This window comes from Triturus cristatus, chromosome 7, assembly GCF_964204655.1.
Source record: "Triturus cristatus chromosome 7, aTriCri1.1, whole genome shotgun sequence".
NCBI classification, from domain to species: domain Eukaryota; kingdom Metazoa; phylum Chordata; class Amphibia; order Caudata; family Salamandridae; genus Triturus; species Triturus cristatus.
In genome coordinates, this window is record NC_140590.1 from 786,988,803 (window position 1) to 787,004,018 (window position 15,216).

The window sequence follows — 15,216 nt, forward strand, 5'->3', positions numbered from 1 at the left end:
ATCAATACATGAGTTCACAAGTGCTCCTTCTGTAAATGAATGAAGCTGTTCAAGAATGAAATGGATAGTAGTAAAAACACTTTTTATCACCACCCGTGGTGAAAGCAGATTTGTCAGCTAGTATGACTTATGATTAGTTTTGTTTTGAGCCCATGATTTTTAATTCAAAGAATGGGTTTTGAAACCGCATTTAAATTGAGAAAGCATGGAGGGCACCAGAGTTGTCATGGGAGCCCAATCCAGAGAAGAACTGTGTGTTCAAATGAACCAAAACAGGGAGGGTGCTTGTGAGTATGGGTGCAGTCAGACTGTGAAGGTTGGCTGGGGTACGAAGCGGGCTGGGCTCTAGAATGGAACCAATAGATAGAGGTGCGGGATGTGCTACCATGAATGGCTTTGTTATTTGTATTGAGTCCTGATTGTTTCTGATAGTCATCCAAATTGTCACCTGTTTGATGTGCAGGGGTGGGTGATTGGACACGTTATCTACTGTGTATTTGCCAAAAATAATTATTTTTTTCCCCTCAAAAGCAGTAAAGGGGTGTGCAGGGGGAGTTCCATGAACAGGTTCTAATGCTAGTGTGGGGGGCGGGGGGTGCTCATATGCAATGCACTTGGCACTTATGCATAGGGAGAGGGCCACAAGCATTCTTTGGGACTGCTTGAAGTTGGCCATGACCAAGAGCTTTATGTATAGGGACGTTCCACGGGCATGCTGGTAAAATAGTTATGGTTTGCTCATGACCAATGTATTTAATGTGGCAATGACTGTTTAAAAGCGAAATTGCTGAGAGATTTTTCTGATGTTGAGCCGCAGGCCCATGGAAGCCTTGGATGTAGAAGAGACTGATGACTCCACCCACATGCTGGAATTAAACTGGACTTCAAGGTTTCAGTATGTAAAGGAGAGTAACAAGGGTTTCTGTTGGAAAGGGGATATGGCAGATGATACCAACAAGTAAGTTATTTCAGTCTTAGATGAGATTGGCTTTAACCAGCAGATTGCCATTGATAGTGGGATGGGGGAAGGTAGAGACTTTTGTGCAGAGGAGGCGGGTAAAGGAGAATACCTTTAAGTGTCATCATCACAAAAGTGAAATAAGAGAGGGATCTAATTGTGCCCTGGAGGACCTTGAGCAAGGGTGCATATGGTACTGCAAGTAAATAAACAGGTGTTTTTGCACATAAGGGTACAGATATATAAATGTGAGAAGTAGAGCCAGCATGATACTCCATGTTTAAGGGGGTCTCTCATTCTTATGATACTATTTTAAGACATGAAAGGCATACAGAGGCTAATCATTCCTAGTGTACTTCTCTGTGTGTTTAAGGTACAATTTTCAGGGTTTGTGAGGGCTAATATTGGAAGTACAGTTGTACAGGACATTCTGTTGTCAGGGCCCACAAGGCTACCAAACTCCCAGAGCACAGTTCTCAAGGTACACAAATGAATCACATTTACATAAGAACAAGGAGTTCAGAGGTGCAAAGATTTAGGTCAAGGGTCTTGGGGGTGGACTGAGGCCACCAATTATTAAAGAAAGCCCAATTTCTCAAGGCATAGTTTTCAGGTGCAAACACCAGAACCAATCATAAAGGGCGAAGACATGAGGGCATACAGGGCTTAAAAAACCTCATGGTGAACTTGGGCATCCGATTTACTGTGCAATACCCACAGGGCATGCAGAAATACCAATCACTCAAGGTACACATCTCAGGGAAGCAAGAAGCACCAATTTCTCAATAGGATTTACCAGAGTCACATATTTATAAAGACACAGTTATCAGTGTGCCCAGAGCCACCATTTTGTCAGGGCATGCTACTGAAGGTGCTCACATCCACCAGTCTTGCAGATGAAGGTCGGCGGAGAGCACAGAGGTATCAGATCAAAAGGGCACAATTTGCAGTGAGCTCAGGTATACAAGTCGCCTCGGGCACAGTGTTAAGGAGGGCACTGTGGCACCAATCACTCAGGGGTAACAGGATAGCCGAATTCTCTGGGTGCAGCTTTTGGTGGTTGTTAGACTTGGCATCTTTTCTTTTATTTATTTTAAAGTATTTTGGCGTGTTTCCCCTGAGTTTTTGCTTTCTGCCCTCCCGGTTTTGACTCTGTTTTTGATGGCATAGTGTTTCTGTGCACTTTTATCACTGCTGATCAGTGGTAAAGTGCAAGTGCTCCTGTGGTAAATTGTGTTATGGATTGGTGTTTCCATGATTGAATATTTGATTTACTTGTTAGTCCCTAGTAAAGTGCACCGCGTGAGCCAGGGCCTGCAAATCAAACGCTACTAGTGGGCCTGCAGCACTGATTGTGCCACCCACGTGAGTAGCCCTAAAAAGGTAACTCAGACCTGCCATTGCAGGGTCTGCGCGCAGTTTGTAACTGCCATGTCGACTTGGCTCCCATTTGCCAGGCCCTAAACCTTCCCTTTTCTACATGTTAGTCACCCCTAAGGTAGGCCCAAAGTGCCCCTGTGGGCAGGGTGCAGTGTATGTAAAATGTAGGACATGCTCTGGTGTGTGTGGCATGTCCTGATAGTGAATTGCAGCCCATTTCGTTTTTCACTATTGCAAGGCTACCTGTTCCCCATAGGACAGATTGGGAAGTTTGTTTATAACACCTTATAAACCCAAAGCTCTGGGAACTAGGTGGGAAAATAAAGTTTAGTATGCCTGAACTCAGAATCTAAAGATGCATCTTTTAGTAAAGGGGATTTTTACATTCTGTGTTTGAAAAAAAACGCCTTTTAGAAAGTAGGTATTTTCTTGCTTAGTTATCCCGTGTGCCTCTTTTGGGATGTGGATTGCCTGTCTGGGTTTTGGATGACAGAAGGCTGGAGAGCAGGAGTGGCTCCAGATAGTCTAGGTAGGGTCAGGAAAGGGCTGAATAGACCTGGGCAGCAATGGGGAAAGAGGGAGGAGATTTCCTTGCACCCCAAAGGACCTGGTCTGCCTCTGACAATGCTGTCTCCACCTCCTGCCAGGAAATCACACCAGAGAAGGCAGAACTGGTTCTGGCTGGGCACAGACACTCTCTGCCTAAGAGATCAAAGGATTTTGGGATATAAATATTGGTGCCCCGACTGCCAAGATACGAGCTGGAGAAGCTGTGAGGAGGACCGACCACTTTGCTGTGTGCTTTGCTGTATTGGCCTACAGTGGCTGCTTCTGTCTTGGGCAGTGAAAGGACTGGACTGAACTTTCCGCAATCTTAGTGAGTTTCTGCAAGGGCTTGAGGTAAAGCCTGCACCCTGTTCACGAAGTCTCAGGAACAGCAAAGACTTCGAGCTCTTCTGCCCTTAGCACTGGGGACTGTGTGTTTTGTGCTGCAGCAGAAGAAAAGCATCTCCATGACGTCTACGATGCCGCTGCCGACTCCGTAACCCCGAAGGCATGCCAGATGGAACTGCTGCCGCACCGCGACCCTTGTCTCACTGACGACACCTGCTGACTCCGCCACCGAGCCGCTGCTCGCACCATTTCCTGTGGGCACTGCACTCCGCACCGACTTTGCCTCATGACGACACCTTGGCACCGCAGAGAGTACCGCCGCAACGCGACCCTGGTCTCACCGACGACGCCTGCTGACGCCGCTGCTCACACCGTGACATGTGGCCACCGCACTACGCACCGCCTCGCTTCACGACGACGCCTTGGTATCCCTGACGCCGCCGATCCATGCCGAAATTGACGTCGCTGCTTGCACCGTGGTTCGAGGGCACCGCTCGTAAAGTTACACGACGCACCGCCCTTATCCCGCACCACAGCCTTGGCCTGCCGGCGCCATCGACTCCAGTTTGTCAGCCGACGACAGCGCTTCGGTAGCGATGACGCCGCTGCTTCCACAGGGACCTGCTAGCATCCTGACGAGCACGCCTTCATCTCGCACCGTGACCCTGGTCTCACAGACGACACCATCTGATGCCGCCACCGAGCCGCAGCTCACACTGCGACCTGAGGGCACCGCACCGCTGCACTTCGCACCGCAGCACTCGACGCCGGCCGATGCCAGCACTCCTGATCCCAACAGAGGGGAGATCGACCTGCAACGCGTGCGACTTCAAGGGGCCTGACGACTCCTGCACCGACCTCCTGGACCGATGCCTGCGGACGTCGTGTTTTCGGAAAGTCAACAAAGATGTCGCCAGCACCCTGCATTTCTAAAAGGTACTGTTTGCAGGTCTTCTCGACACCGTAGCTGGCCCGCGACGCCGCGGTCAGCCAGAACTGTTTGTATTTATATGCTCATGACGCCGTGATAGCCACGGACGGAGCTATCGACATCAAGGAACTGTTTTTAAAGCTTATTTTGACAACTGTAGATTTTTAGGTACTGTATTGTGGATTTTTACCGTTTTTGGTCTTGTCTTAAAGTATATAAAAATATTGGCTATTTTTCTAAACTGGTGTGGTGTCCTTTTGTAGTGCTTACACTGTATTACTGTGGGTTATGTGCAAATGCTTTACACACTGCCTCTAAGATAAGCTACCAAGGGGGTGAGCAGGGGTTACTTTAGGAGTGTAACTCCCTTATCCTGACTAGGAAGAAGGGTCCCTATTTGGACAAAGGTGCAAGCCCTTGCCAACTAGAGACCCCCATTTCTAACAGTGGTGCACAAGCCAACAAAGTCAATTGGAAACAAAGAGCAAAAACAATCAGGGAATTACTACTGGTCCGGTCTTGCATACAATTATTATCCATTAAAATGTACTGCGTCCTTCAAAAAAGCAGCAAAATATTTTCTGCTAAGTTTTTACCCTAAGGCAATATATTTGTGAGAATGAAAATGTATACTTATCAACCTCTTTTGATGATCGACTACCCTATTGCTGACCTTAACCTAGACCAAGCTTTTTTTAATCATATTAACTTTTTTATATGTTTGGCTTCCGTGCATGTTTTTTTGATTACCAGTCCAATTGTTACTCTACTTCTTGTCATGTAAAGCGCTCTGATACCAACTAGGGTCATGTTCGCACTATACCAAACGTTATAAATAAAATAAATCCTTTCAAATCTGTGGTGACACTTGTGTACTGCCCATTCCAAGAGTGTGGTGAAGTTAGGTGTTCAGAATTTATCAGGTGCAGTTTTTAGCACCTGTTGCAAGTTTTGTCCATAAAATGGGACACAACGTAAAGATGTTCATGCTTACTGCTGCATGATTGTCTCATTATTTTTCGGGCTTTTTTCCTCTTTAAGGGCCAGATGTACAAAATTGCGGGTTTACGATTCCTTAATAGCGAATTTTAGCGATTCACTATTAGGAAATCGCAAACAGCGATTTACTACAGTGTGTGTAACACTGTTAGCGATTCCCAGTGGGGCGCAATTGACAGAGCTCATTAATATTCATATGTAGGTCGCAATTTGCGACCCAATGGGAATCAATAAAAATACAGGGATGGTGGCCTGCTGTCCCCAGCAGACCACCATGTCTGTGTTCGCTTTCAAATAAAGCCACGTTTTTTTTTTAACTGCAGCCCGTTTTCCTCAAAGGAAAATGGGATGCGTTTCAAAAACAAAAATTAAAAGTTTTCTTTTCAATGTTTAAGAGTAGGCCAGTGGTCCATGGGACAACTGGCACCTTTTAGAAAACGTTTTTGAAAACACTACAAAGGGGAAGGGGTCCTCTGTGGACCCCTTACAGTTTGCCAATGGGTTACCACTTACTTGAAGTAGGTGCTAAATCCAAATGTTTTGAAATCCCATTTTGGTCACAAAACATTCACACATACCACTGTGAGTGGCTATTAGGAAGGGACGTCCTTGAAACACCCCTTCCTAGTACCAGATTGCTTACCCATTATGCAATTCAGTAATAGGTTACAGAATTTCAAAATAGGTTTGGTATATGTAAAAAGGCATTTTTGCTGTTGCAAACGGCCTGATCCTATAAATAGGGATATTTACAACATCAAAAAACATACATACATCTTACCCTTAATTCTGACAGGTGTTTGCGCATTGATTGTAATATATCAGGCAACAAATGGAGCATTGTTAAGCTGGGAGAAATTGAATATACATCTATATTTATTTTATGTAACATATGCTTTATCGTTTGCACACAGCTACTGATGTCACTGATCTAGATGCGTTTCTAGAGTTGGGCAGGTGAAAATTTGGAACAAATTCTGTGCATTTGGTACTATTATTTTGTCTTGTGGGAGTATTTGTCCGATCATTGCGAGTAAAACAGACCTTCATGTTGCTCATTGTGAGCTGTAGCGAACCAAACTCTATGGCCACTGTTCTCAGCGCATTTGGAGACCTATCGATAAACATCATTCTCGCAACTCAACAGTCTAAAAATGTTGCTTGTAGCAAAAAAAGACCTAGATGCCCCATTGGTGCGCCCCTTACAGCTTACCATGAATAAATGACTATCCCCTAGAAGTGCTCTACACAAGAACATCATTCACATGCATGGTTTCTGACTCACAAAGCTCCTGAGGAACTGTGGCTCCCACCTCGAAGAACATGAATGACACCTTAAGTTCATAGTTGTTGGTTCTCCTAAATCGAATAATAATCATATATTATGACTGCTGGGAACAAAAACATTACTTTTGGTCTGTTATAGATGCAGCCCTAGATCCATGCGGCGCATCAGATTAGTTAATAAAACACAAACTGCTATTGAACTAAACCTATATGTTTATGTGCATTGCACACTGTGTTCACGGATAGTGGTTGGTCTGGCTAGTTGTTCGTAGTGTGCATCTCCCCGAGGATTTATCTGTAACCAAACCCTTATGTTAACGTTTGAGTTCGGCACCACAAGGCTCCTTTTTTGGAGTCATGGTTGGACTGTTTTGGGCGACCAAATAACAGCTTAACTTTCGGTACATCACCTGATGGGCAGTTCGGATGAGTCGTAGATGGATAATCCATAATAGACCCTAAATTGCAAAAGCAGTGGAGGCAGATTTTCCAATGCAGCAAGAATCTGTTCTAGAGTCGCACACTATGTGGCGAGGAGCCATCTGTACTTTATGATACTCTGAGGGAGGACTATTCACTTCTAAAAAGTTTTAATCCCACTTCAAAGTTCATCCTTGGGTCTTGTCTGACACATAAAATCAGGAGAAGAAGTCTGTGAAAGCATGAATGGAAAGCCAAGTTGCAGATCAGCAAAATCACTCAAAATCAGTGTTCCCCATAAATTCCACCAATGTCAGCTGTTGTGGGGTAAATGGCTCAGAGTTGCTGGGAATCGGATACAGATATAACACATTCTACCTTGGGTCCCGCCCAAAGGGTCCTACACAGCTCAAACTGAGGAAAACAAAAAGTGTTTTGTTTGCCCACTGCACCACTCCAAACATGAACCACCCTCAAGTAAATCAGGCATAGTCCTGCACCAAAAGGAACAGACCAGCTGAGCTACCATGACAGGTACCCTCTGAACAGAAACAAGCAATTTAAGACCAGTTTTGTCAGTGAGGTGCAGCTTGATTCCTGTGGCACAGTGAGCATGGAACCCATGTCTGGATATATCCGTCACACTTAGGATGGCCCACTCAGGAAACAAAAAGGTGATGAGTGAAATGTCTGAATTGACCTCTGCCTCCAGTAATTACTCTTGGCTGCATTCTAGTTCACGGGTACCTCGCCCACTCTGCCCTCCAGATGACAACCACCCTCATGCAAATCAAGCTTCCCCCTACTCCAGTAGGAACAACCCAACACGACTGCCAGGCCTGGTTGCCTATGAACGGGAAACAAGCAATCCCAGGCTGGTGTCAGCCTATTGCACCTCGTTATTGATGTGAAGCTTGATTCCAATGGCACAACAAGCATCGGACCCATGTCTGGGCGTACCCGTTGCAGTGTGCCATAGGGTTGAAACTACAGCTCACTGACAAGGCCGTACAAAAGGGGGTGGTGATGGACGGAGCATCAGAACCAATCAAACACTCACACCCAGTCAACAGATCTGGGTTTGATCCATCACCGTTCTTTAGCCCACTCTGCCACCCCAGTTCAGACATGGCCATATGCAAATCAGTCTGACCCTGTGCCTCATGGGAACAGTCCAGCCCGAACTGCCAAGCCATGCCTTCCCTGGACCGGAAACAAGCTTCCTAGGACCGGTTTCTGGCATTTCAGCCGTCTTCAGCCAGGCTTGCTTGAATCCAGTGGCAAACTGAGCAAGGGACTCACGTCTGAGCATACCCTGCACTGACAAGGCCGACACAGGCCAAAACAGTCTGTGGTTGCTTGTATTCCTAACTGGAGAGGACCTGGTCCAGCAGTTCATGCAGGACTGTTTGTATTGGAGCAGGACTAAGGCTGTTTTGTATATGACTGGCCTCTCTCTAGAGCAGTACAGTGGGAGAAAACACAATGGACTGGAATGTGACATCAACCGGTTGCCAGAAGCTGAGATCAATTCAAGCATTCCTTCATACCTTTGTTGTCTATTGCACTAGTCAGCTCAAAGGCATCTTTGTATATGGTTATTTGGATTGCAGTTGTGTTGCTTATCCAGACTAACAGTACGAAGTCAGCGAATGCAAGGATAAATGGCATCAGTTTTGGGTGTTTTGTTTATTACGTTTTCTGTTATTTTTCATTTCACTCGTGTTTCTATTCCTTGAAGGGTGCTTCCTTATGGCACTGGTTCTCTGTTTGTCTTCACTTCAAGCACCACACCAAGACTGTGTTTCTTCGTTTTTCAGACACAAGGCATGTTTCTGGTCGACATATTGCCGCTTGCCCGTGGGATTAGGGGTGTCCAGGATGCCATCAGTCCCAGGAGCTGGTTTAAGCTAATTTCTGCCAAATGCAACTGTCAGACCTTACTGAAAGACCATACACTTTCCTCCAGTTGGTATACTAGTGCACTTAGATGTCTGAAATCTGTGATGTCATAATAATCGGTATGTTCCCGCCAGCACCATCTGAGACTTTCCTATGGTAATTTTGAAACCCACTGGTTTAGCAGATGCATTATGCCTTGTTTTCCTGAACCCAAGCTGCTCAGGTGCACTTTTTAACCAGCCTTTCCTTGGGTACGGACGGACGTCTTTACTCCTTTGGACCTCCACCTCGGAGAGGCACATTGTTACAGCTCCAGGCCCTGACCTTATCGTGAATGGCAGGAACACGGAATGTGTTCAGCCAGTAGTTAAACACGAGTCGCTAGTGTTGCACTGGAATGAGGGTCTGTGTATGTCATATAATTGCCTTGTTTAATGGTGGGAATTAAGCATTGCACTTTCAATAATATAAAGTTGTCTTTTTGTATCTATTGTTCATCAGTTGGATATCTCTTACCTGCTTCATTGTGATAGTTTCTTTAGGTGTCAGAAAATACAGTGACTACATTCATTTACTCTAATGGAGTTTTACCACTGGATATAGGATGTAGCTTTCTGTTGGTGGGTGGAATGGGTCTGGTGGATTTATTTATCGATATTGATTTTTTGAAAGATTTATAGGCAAAATATTTTTGATAGTGTGAATCCACTGGAGTGTAATAGAGGTATAGTTCAGTATCAACGCATAGATTGCACATCTCAAGTCAAAGGTCAGTCTGAATCATTCTGTTTTTAGATATTTTATGAACTGCAGGTGGTTCGATCCACGCTTTGGCAGCACCTAGAGTCCAGAGTTTAGGCCCATCATTCTCAAACACTTGTGCAGCTTGACTTAAACAGGTGATAAAAACGGATTGATTTAACTACATAAAAGCAACAGTAGTTGGCTGTCGACAAAAGTGGGTTATTGCAGTCTCACCTTTGTTGCTGTTTTATAACGGATTGTTCCGCTCACAAATGCCCCACAGTGCAGATATCACTCCTCTGCTTTACCCCCAGGATGACCCCAGGTGTGCGAATCTCACCACACCACGGAAGATAGTGCGTGACAAACAGCAACATTTTGAAAACTATGAAACCATTATTAACCCATACAACTTCAACTTCAATTTCATAGGGACCTGTGAAATTGAAGTTGCATGTGTGTGTGTGTGTGGGGGGGGGAGGGGTGTATGTCTCTGTCTTCTGCCTGGTGCCCCTCACAACTATCTTCTGCTGCAGCGCTTCTCCCTGGAGCCTCTTTGGTGGTTTCAGCTGTTTTCTCTGCCCAGACCCTTTTATGGTGCCTGCTGGCCCATATTGCTTTTAACTGGCCTCTGCCTCCACAGGTTTGCCTCGTTTGGCTTCTTCATCTCCCCGGTCGTGTACTGATTCTTGCCACAGCACCAGCTTTTGCCCCCACTCCTGGTCCCTGGTGTTTGTGGCAACTCTTGTTTGGTTGTTTGCTTCACATTGCCCGCGCTGCTTCATCTTCTGGCCCATGAAGCCCTGTGTTCACCCCTTCCTGCTGTCTTCTGCCCTATGCCACCCTTAATGTTGATCCCCTCTACTGCTCTCTCCTGGCACCCTTCCAGCACCCAGCTAACTCCTACTGCTCCTCCTACGCCAAGAGGCTCTTTGGTGGTCTCCACTGTAGCCTACACCCCTTAAAACTTACAACCCACTCTGATGGTACCTAACGAACAGTAAGTAATACCGCTTACTCCCTAACAATAGCTCCCATTCCCTTTACTGGGTTCTGCTGCCTCCTGAGGCCTGTCATTGCCCTGCTACTTTGGCCTGGACTTCCTGCTGCTCCCTACTCCCCCGCTGCCTGTTCCTACTCCTTCGTGTCTCCGCTTGCCACTTAGTGACCCTGCCAGCAATGTAATCCTGCTGAAGTGCCCCTGCCAAAAAAAAGCTCTACAAAGCTATGCCCAACTGCTAGGTCCGTAAAGTTACCCTGCTTGTCACTAAATAGTAATGAATCGTAATGACAGCAATGAAGCAATTTCCATGGCTTTCAAAAATTTGAAAATTTCCGTCCGAAAACTATCACTGGCCTGTTTATCGGGCACGCCCTTATTTTCTGAGGTCTCTCTGTAGATTAAAAGCCTTGTGCTAGGGGTGAGAGCAAACTCACAGGAAAAGCAGAAGGGGGAGGGGGGGTGAACGGAACTGAGGTAGTGTTCCAGTGGGTGCAGACGGAGGACTACAGAAGAACTGTCAGACTTGCTAGGCTCCAAACATATCTATGTATCTATGTATCCATCTATCTATCTATTTGGAAGCTTTCCAAATTAAATATTTCGGAGATCAACTGTGCTAAGAAATAAATATGCCCCTGGCCTTGCTCCTTTGAGACCTCCGTGATCCTTCAGTAGAATGTATTTATATAATAGGTTTTCAACTACAAGCCATCCTGCTGCCTTCATTACTAGAAAGTCAGATTACGTAGCTATACCACTAGAGGGCGCCAAACGCCATTTTTGTGTTTTATGACTCTTAGAAACCAGTACTTATGCCACTTGATAAAATTGGAAGATTCTGCCAAAGGACCCTGTATTGCTTAAACCCCAGGCCTCCCAATAAATTCTGACAAGACTCTGATACACAGTAAGGGTTCCTTGGATCTAGAATAAATGTTTGAAATTGTGGGGAGGAGGAATGGCAGTGGTACGAGGGGATGGCTTGATCAATCTTGTAAGGGCAGGGAGGTGGTTTCATCTGTTTTGTGACTCACCCTTCCTTAGTGCTTTAGCCATGTCCAATCTACAGCCCCCAATTGGAGATGGTCTGACCTTGAGAGCAAAACACGAGGCAGTTTGATGCAAAACCCTGTGCAAAATTGGCCTCTCTCAGGCTGGAGGGGGTGGAGGGAGAGGGGCAGGGGCTTATGCATTTGGTTGTATAGGTTCTGGCATGTCACTAACTGTGAATGGGAAAGAGAGCAAATGGGTGCACCCGGAAGAGTGGAAAGAGGGATCTGTGGAGGAAAGAAGGTCCAGATGTACATAGACTTCTGTTTACGAGTGCTTAATAGCAAATTTTTGTGATTCGCTATTAGGAAATCTCAAACAGCTATGTATAACAGTGTGTTTTACACTGTTTACGATTCCCAATGGGTCGCAAGGTACCTGCCTCATGAATATTTATGAGACAGGTCGCAATTTGCGACCCATTGGGAATGGCTAGGACTCACAGGGATAGTGGCCTGCTGGGGTCAGCAGGCTACCATGTCTGTGACTGCTTTTTAAATAAAGCAGTTTTTAAGTCAAGCCTAGCGGCAGTGCGCATTCACTGCTCACTCTGCGAGGCATACTGTATTGGAGTATGCACTGGATGCCACGCCCACTCTTCGCCCATATTTGTCAATGGCTTGCGTCATTGTCCTTCGTAAATGCTGGCTTATGATTCGTAAATAGGCTTGTTAGTCCCTCCTTGGTACCGCCTTGTCTGCATTTGTTACCTCCCATAATAACTGGACCTTTTACTTGGCTTGTTACACGTTATGCATTATAAGTCGGTGATCAATATTTTGGTTATTGACACTGATGGGGACAATGGCAGCTGGTTTTTGTATTTGCAGTGCGACCACATAGGACAATGGCGGCCGCTTTTGTTATGGAGTGCTATGTGGCTCTAACTTCCATGCTGAGTGCGGTGCCTGCTTCAGGGACTACGCGCTCAGTTTCAAATTTCTTTTTACTTGCAATCTGAGCGCGGCGCCCGCTTTAGGGACACCAGGCTCTGTTTTTTTCTTTTTTTACTTTAATAGTGAGTGCGGCGCCCGCTTCATGGACACCACGCTCTGCAATACAGTAGGTATCGCTTTTGCAAAAGTTTGAACTATTGGTATTGTAAATGACAATGCCTTTTAATATTATAAAAAGGAATTGCCATTTACTACACCAATAGCTCAAAATTTCGCAATTGCGAAACCGATTGCATAATAAATGCTTGTTTATTTTGAAATGCAGCCCATTTCCCTTTAAGGAAAGCGGGATGCATTTAAAAATGAAAAATTAAAAGTGTCCTTTTCATTTTTTTAAGAGTAGGCAGTGGTCTGTGGGACCACTGCCTGCACTTAAAAATTTTTGGCACCCACATTCATAAAGGGGACCCCTTCCCGTTTGCGAATGGATTCCCACCTCCTTCACGGAGTTGGTAAAGTATGAATGTTTCGCAACTGCATTCCGGTCGCAAAACATTCATGCATGCCGATACGACTCCATATTAGGAAGGGACGCCCTTAGCACCCCCCTTTCTAATAGCAACTTGCAAACCCAATCCGCGATTCAGTAATATTGCACTGAATCGCAAATAGGGCTTTGTACAATTAAAAATGCTATTATTTGGTCGCAAACGACCCGATTCTGCTAATCGGACTGTTTGGAAGCAGAAAAAAGCTTTGTACCTCTGGCCCGAAATAAGGTGGATAAGTTGTGGAGAGAAAAAGATTTTCATGTCTGACACAGGGTGAACATAACAGGAGTAATTGAGACACTCTGCAGACCACTACCCCTCAATAATGTTAAATTCACAATTTCAGAGTTACAATATTTTGATTATGAAATATTTACAAGAAGATCATTGTTGTTACTCATTTATCTAAAGCAGCTAACATCCTTTGACAAAGTCAATAGTCCTGGAGGTTTTAGGTATGTGCCACTTGTGTTATATATTGTGATGAAATAACATCTCGGCGAGAAACCAAAGTACCAGTCAGATGGCACAGAAGGGGAACCACAGAATTTTTGTTTACCTAAACTACACAGGACACGCTCCTTTTAGAGACCCCCACGTTTTTCATGGCACTTAAAGACCTGCCCATTGGTCAATAAACAAGACATGTCTAAATCACATATCCATAAGTTAATGAACAAGACATGAGATCCCTCTAACAACTAAACCACACACTCATAACTCAATGAACAAGATATGAGACCTCTCGGATTTCTAAATTACACACCCATAGCACAATGAACAAGACATGGGACCTCTCTAGCTTCTAAATTACACACCCATAACTCAAGGAAGAAGACATGGGACCTATCTAACTTCTAAATTACACACCCATAGCTCAATGAACAAAACACAATCTCTCTAACATCTAAAATCAGACACCCATAGCTCAATGAACAAGATATGGAACCCCTCTAACATCTAAATTACACACCCATAACTCAATAAACAAGACATGATGTGTCCAACGTTTAAATCAGGCGCCCATATCTTAATGAACAACACATGGGGCCCCCTACCACCTAAATGACACACCCATAACTGAATGAACAAGACATGTGACACCTCTAACATTGAAATCATACATGCCTAACGTAATGAACAAGACATGTGACCCTTCTAACATTTAAATCACACACCCATAACTCAATGAACAAGACATGTGACCCCCTAACATCTAAAACACACACCCATAACTCAATGAAAAAAAAAAGAAAAGTGATCCCTCGCACATCTAAATCACACGTCCATAACAACATCGAAACACACACACACACACACACACACACACACAAACATAACTGAATGAACAAGACATAGGACCTCTCTAACTTTAAAATCACACACACATAACTGAATGAAAAAGATATGTCACTCCTCTAACATTTAAATCACACACCCATAACTCAATGAACTAGACATGGTACCCATCTAACATATAAATCACACATGCATTAATAACTGAATGAACAAGATATGTGGCCCCCCAACATCTACATCACATATGCATAACTCAATTAACAAAACGAGACCCCTATAACATCTAAACTGAACACACATAACAATGTGACCCCTCTAACAGCAATCTAAATCACACATGTACAACTCAACAAACAAGACATTTGACCTCTCTAACATCTAAATCACACACCCATAATTCAATGAACAGAACACAGGAACTCTCTAACGTCTAAATGAGACACCCGTAACTCAATGAACAGGACAATGTATCTCAATTTGAGTTGCGCCAGCACTCAATGCCCAAAGCATATCGTCACAGGGAGACCCAGACTGACCTCTGATGGAAGCCCTGGCATTGCATGCTACAGTATTCTGAGACAAAGAACAGCACTGCAAGCGGCTGTGTTTACTACACAAGCAATAACCCAATGAAACAATCTTACCACATTTTTTATGATCTCGTCTTTGCCATCCTGGCGCTGCACCTTCAGCAGGTGATAGCAGAAGTCAAAGAGGTCAAAGCGGCGCTGCTGTCCCAGCAGGACAATGATGGCACAGCCGGCCCAGTTCAGGCCATCCCCAAAACACTGCCTGCGAGAATAAGATGGAACACAGTGGTGAACTGCCTACCAGCAAAGGGGAGAAGATGGGCTTAAAGACACCAGGTGCAGGAGAGAGGGGTAATGAGTGAGAGAAGTGTA

At 44.9% G+C, this 15,216-nt stretch overlaps 1 protein-coding gene across 2 annotated transcripts in view; it reads right to left on the reverse strand.

Moving 5' to 3' along the window:
- The window catches only part of CYFIP2 (cytoplasmic FMR1 interacting protein 2), a 172,505-nt gene that overhangs the window by 12,897 nt on the left and 144,392 nt on the right, over nt 1-15,216 (reverse strand). For both annotated transcript variants that reach the window (XM_085617604.1, XM_085617605.1), the window contains exon 30: nt 14,959-15,106. In XM_085617604.1, the coding sequence (XP_085473730.1) occupies nt 14,959-15,106 (148 nt within the window). The remainder of the gene's footprint in view (nt 1-14,958; nt 15,107-15,216) is intronic.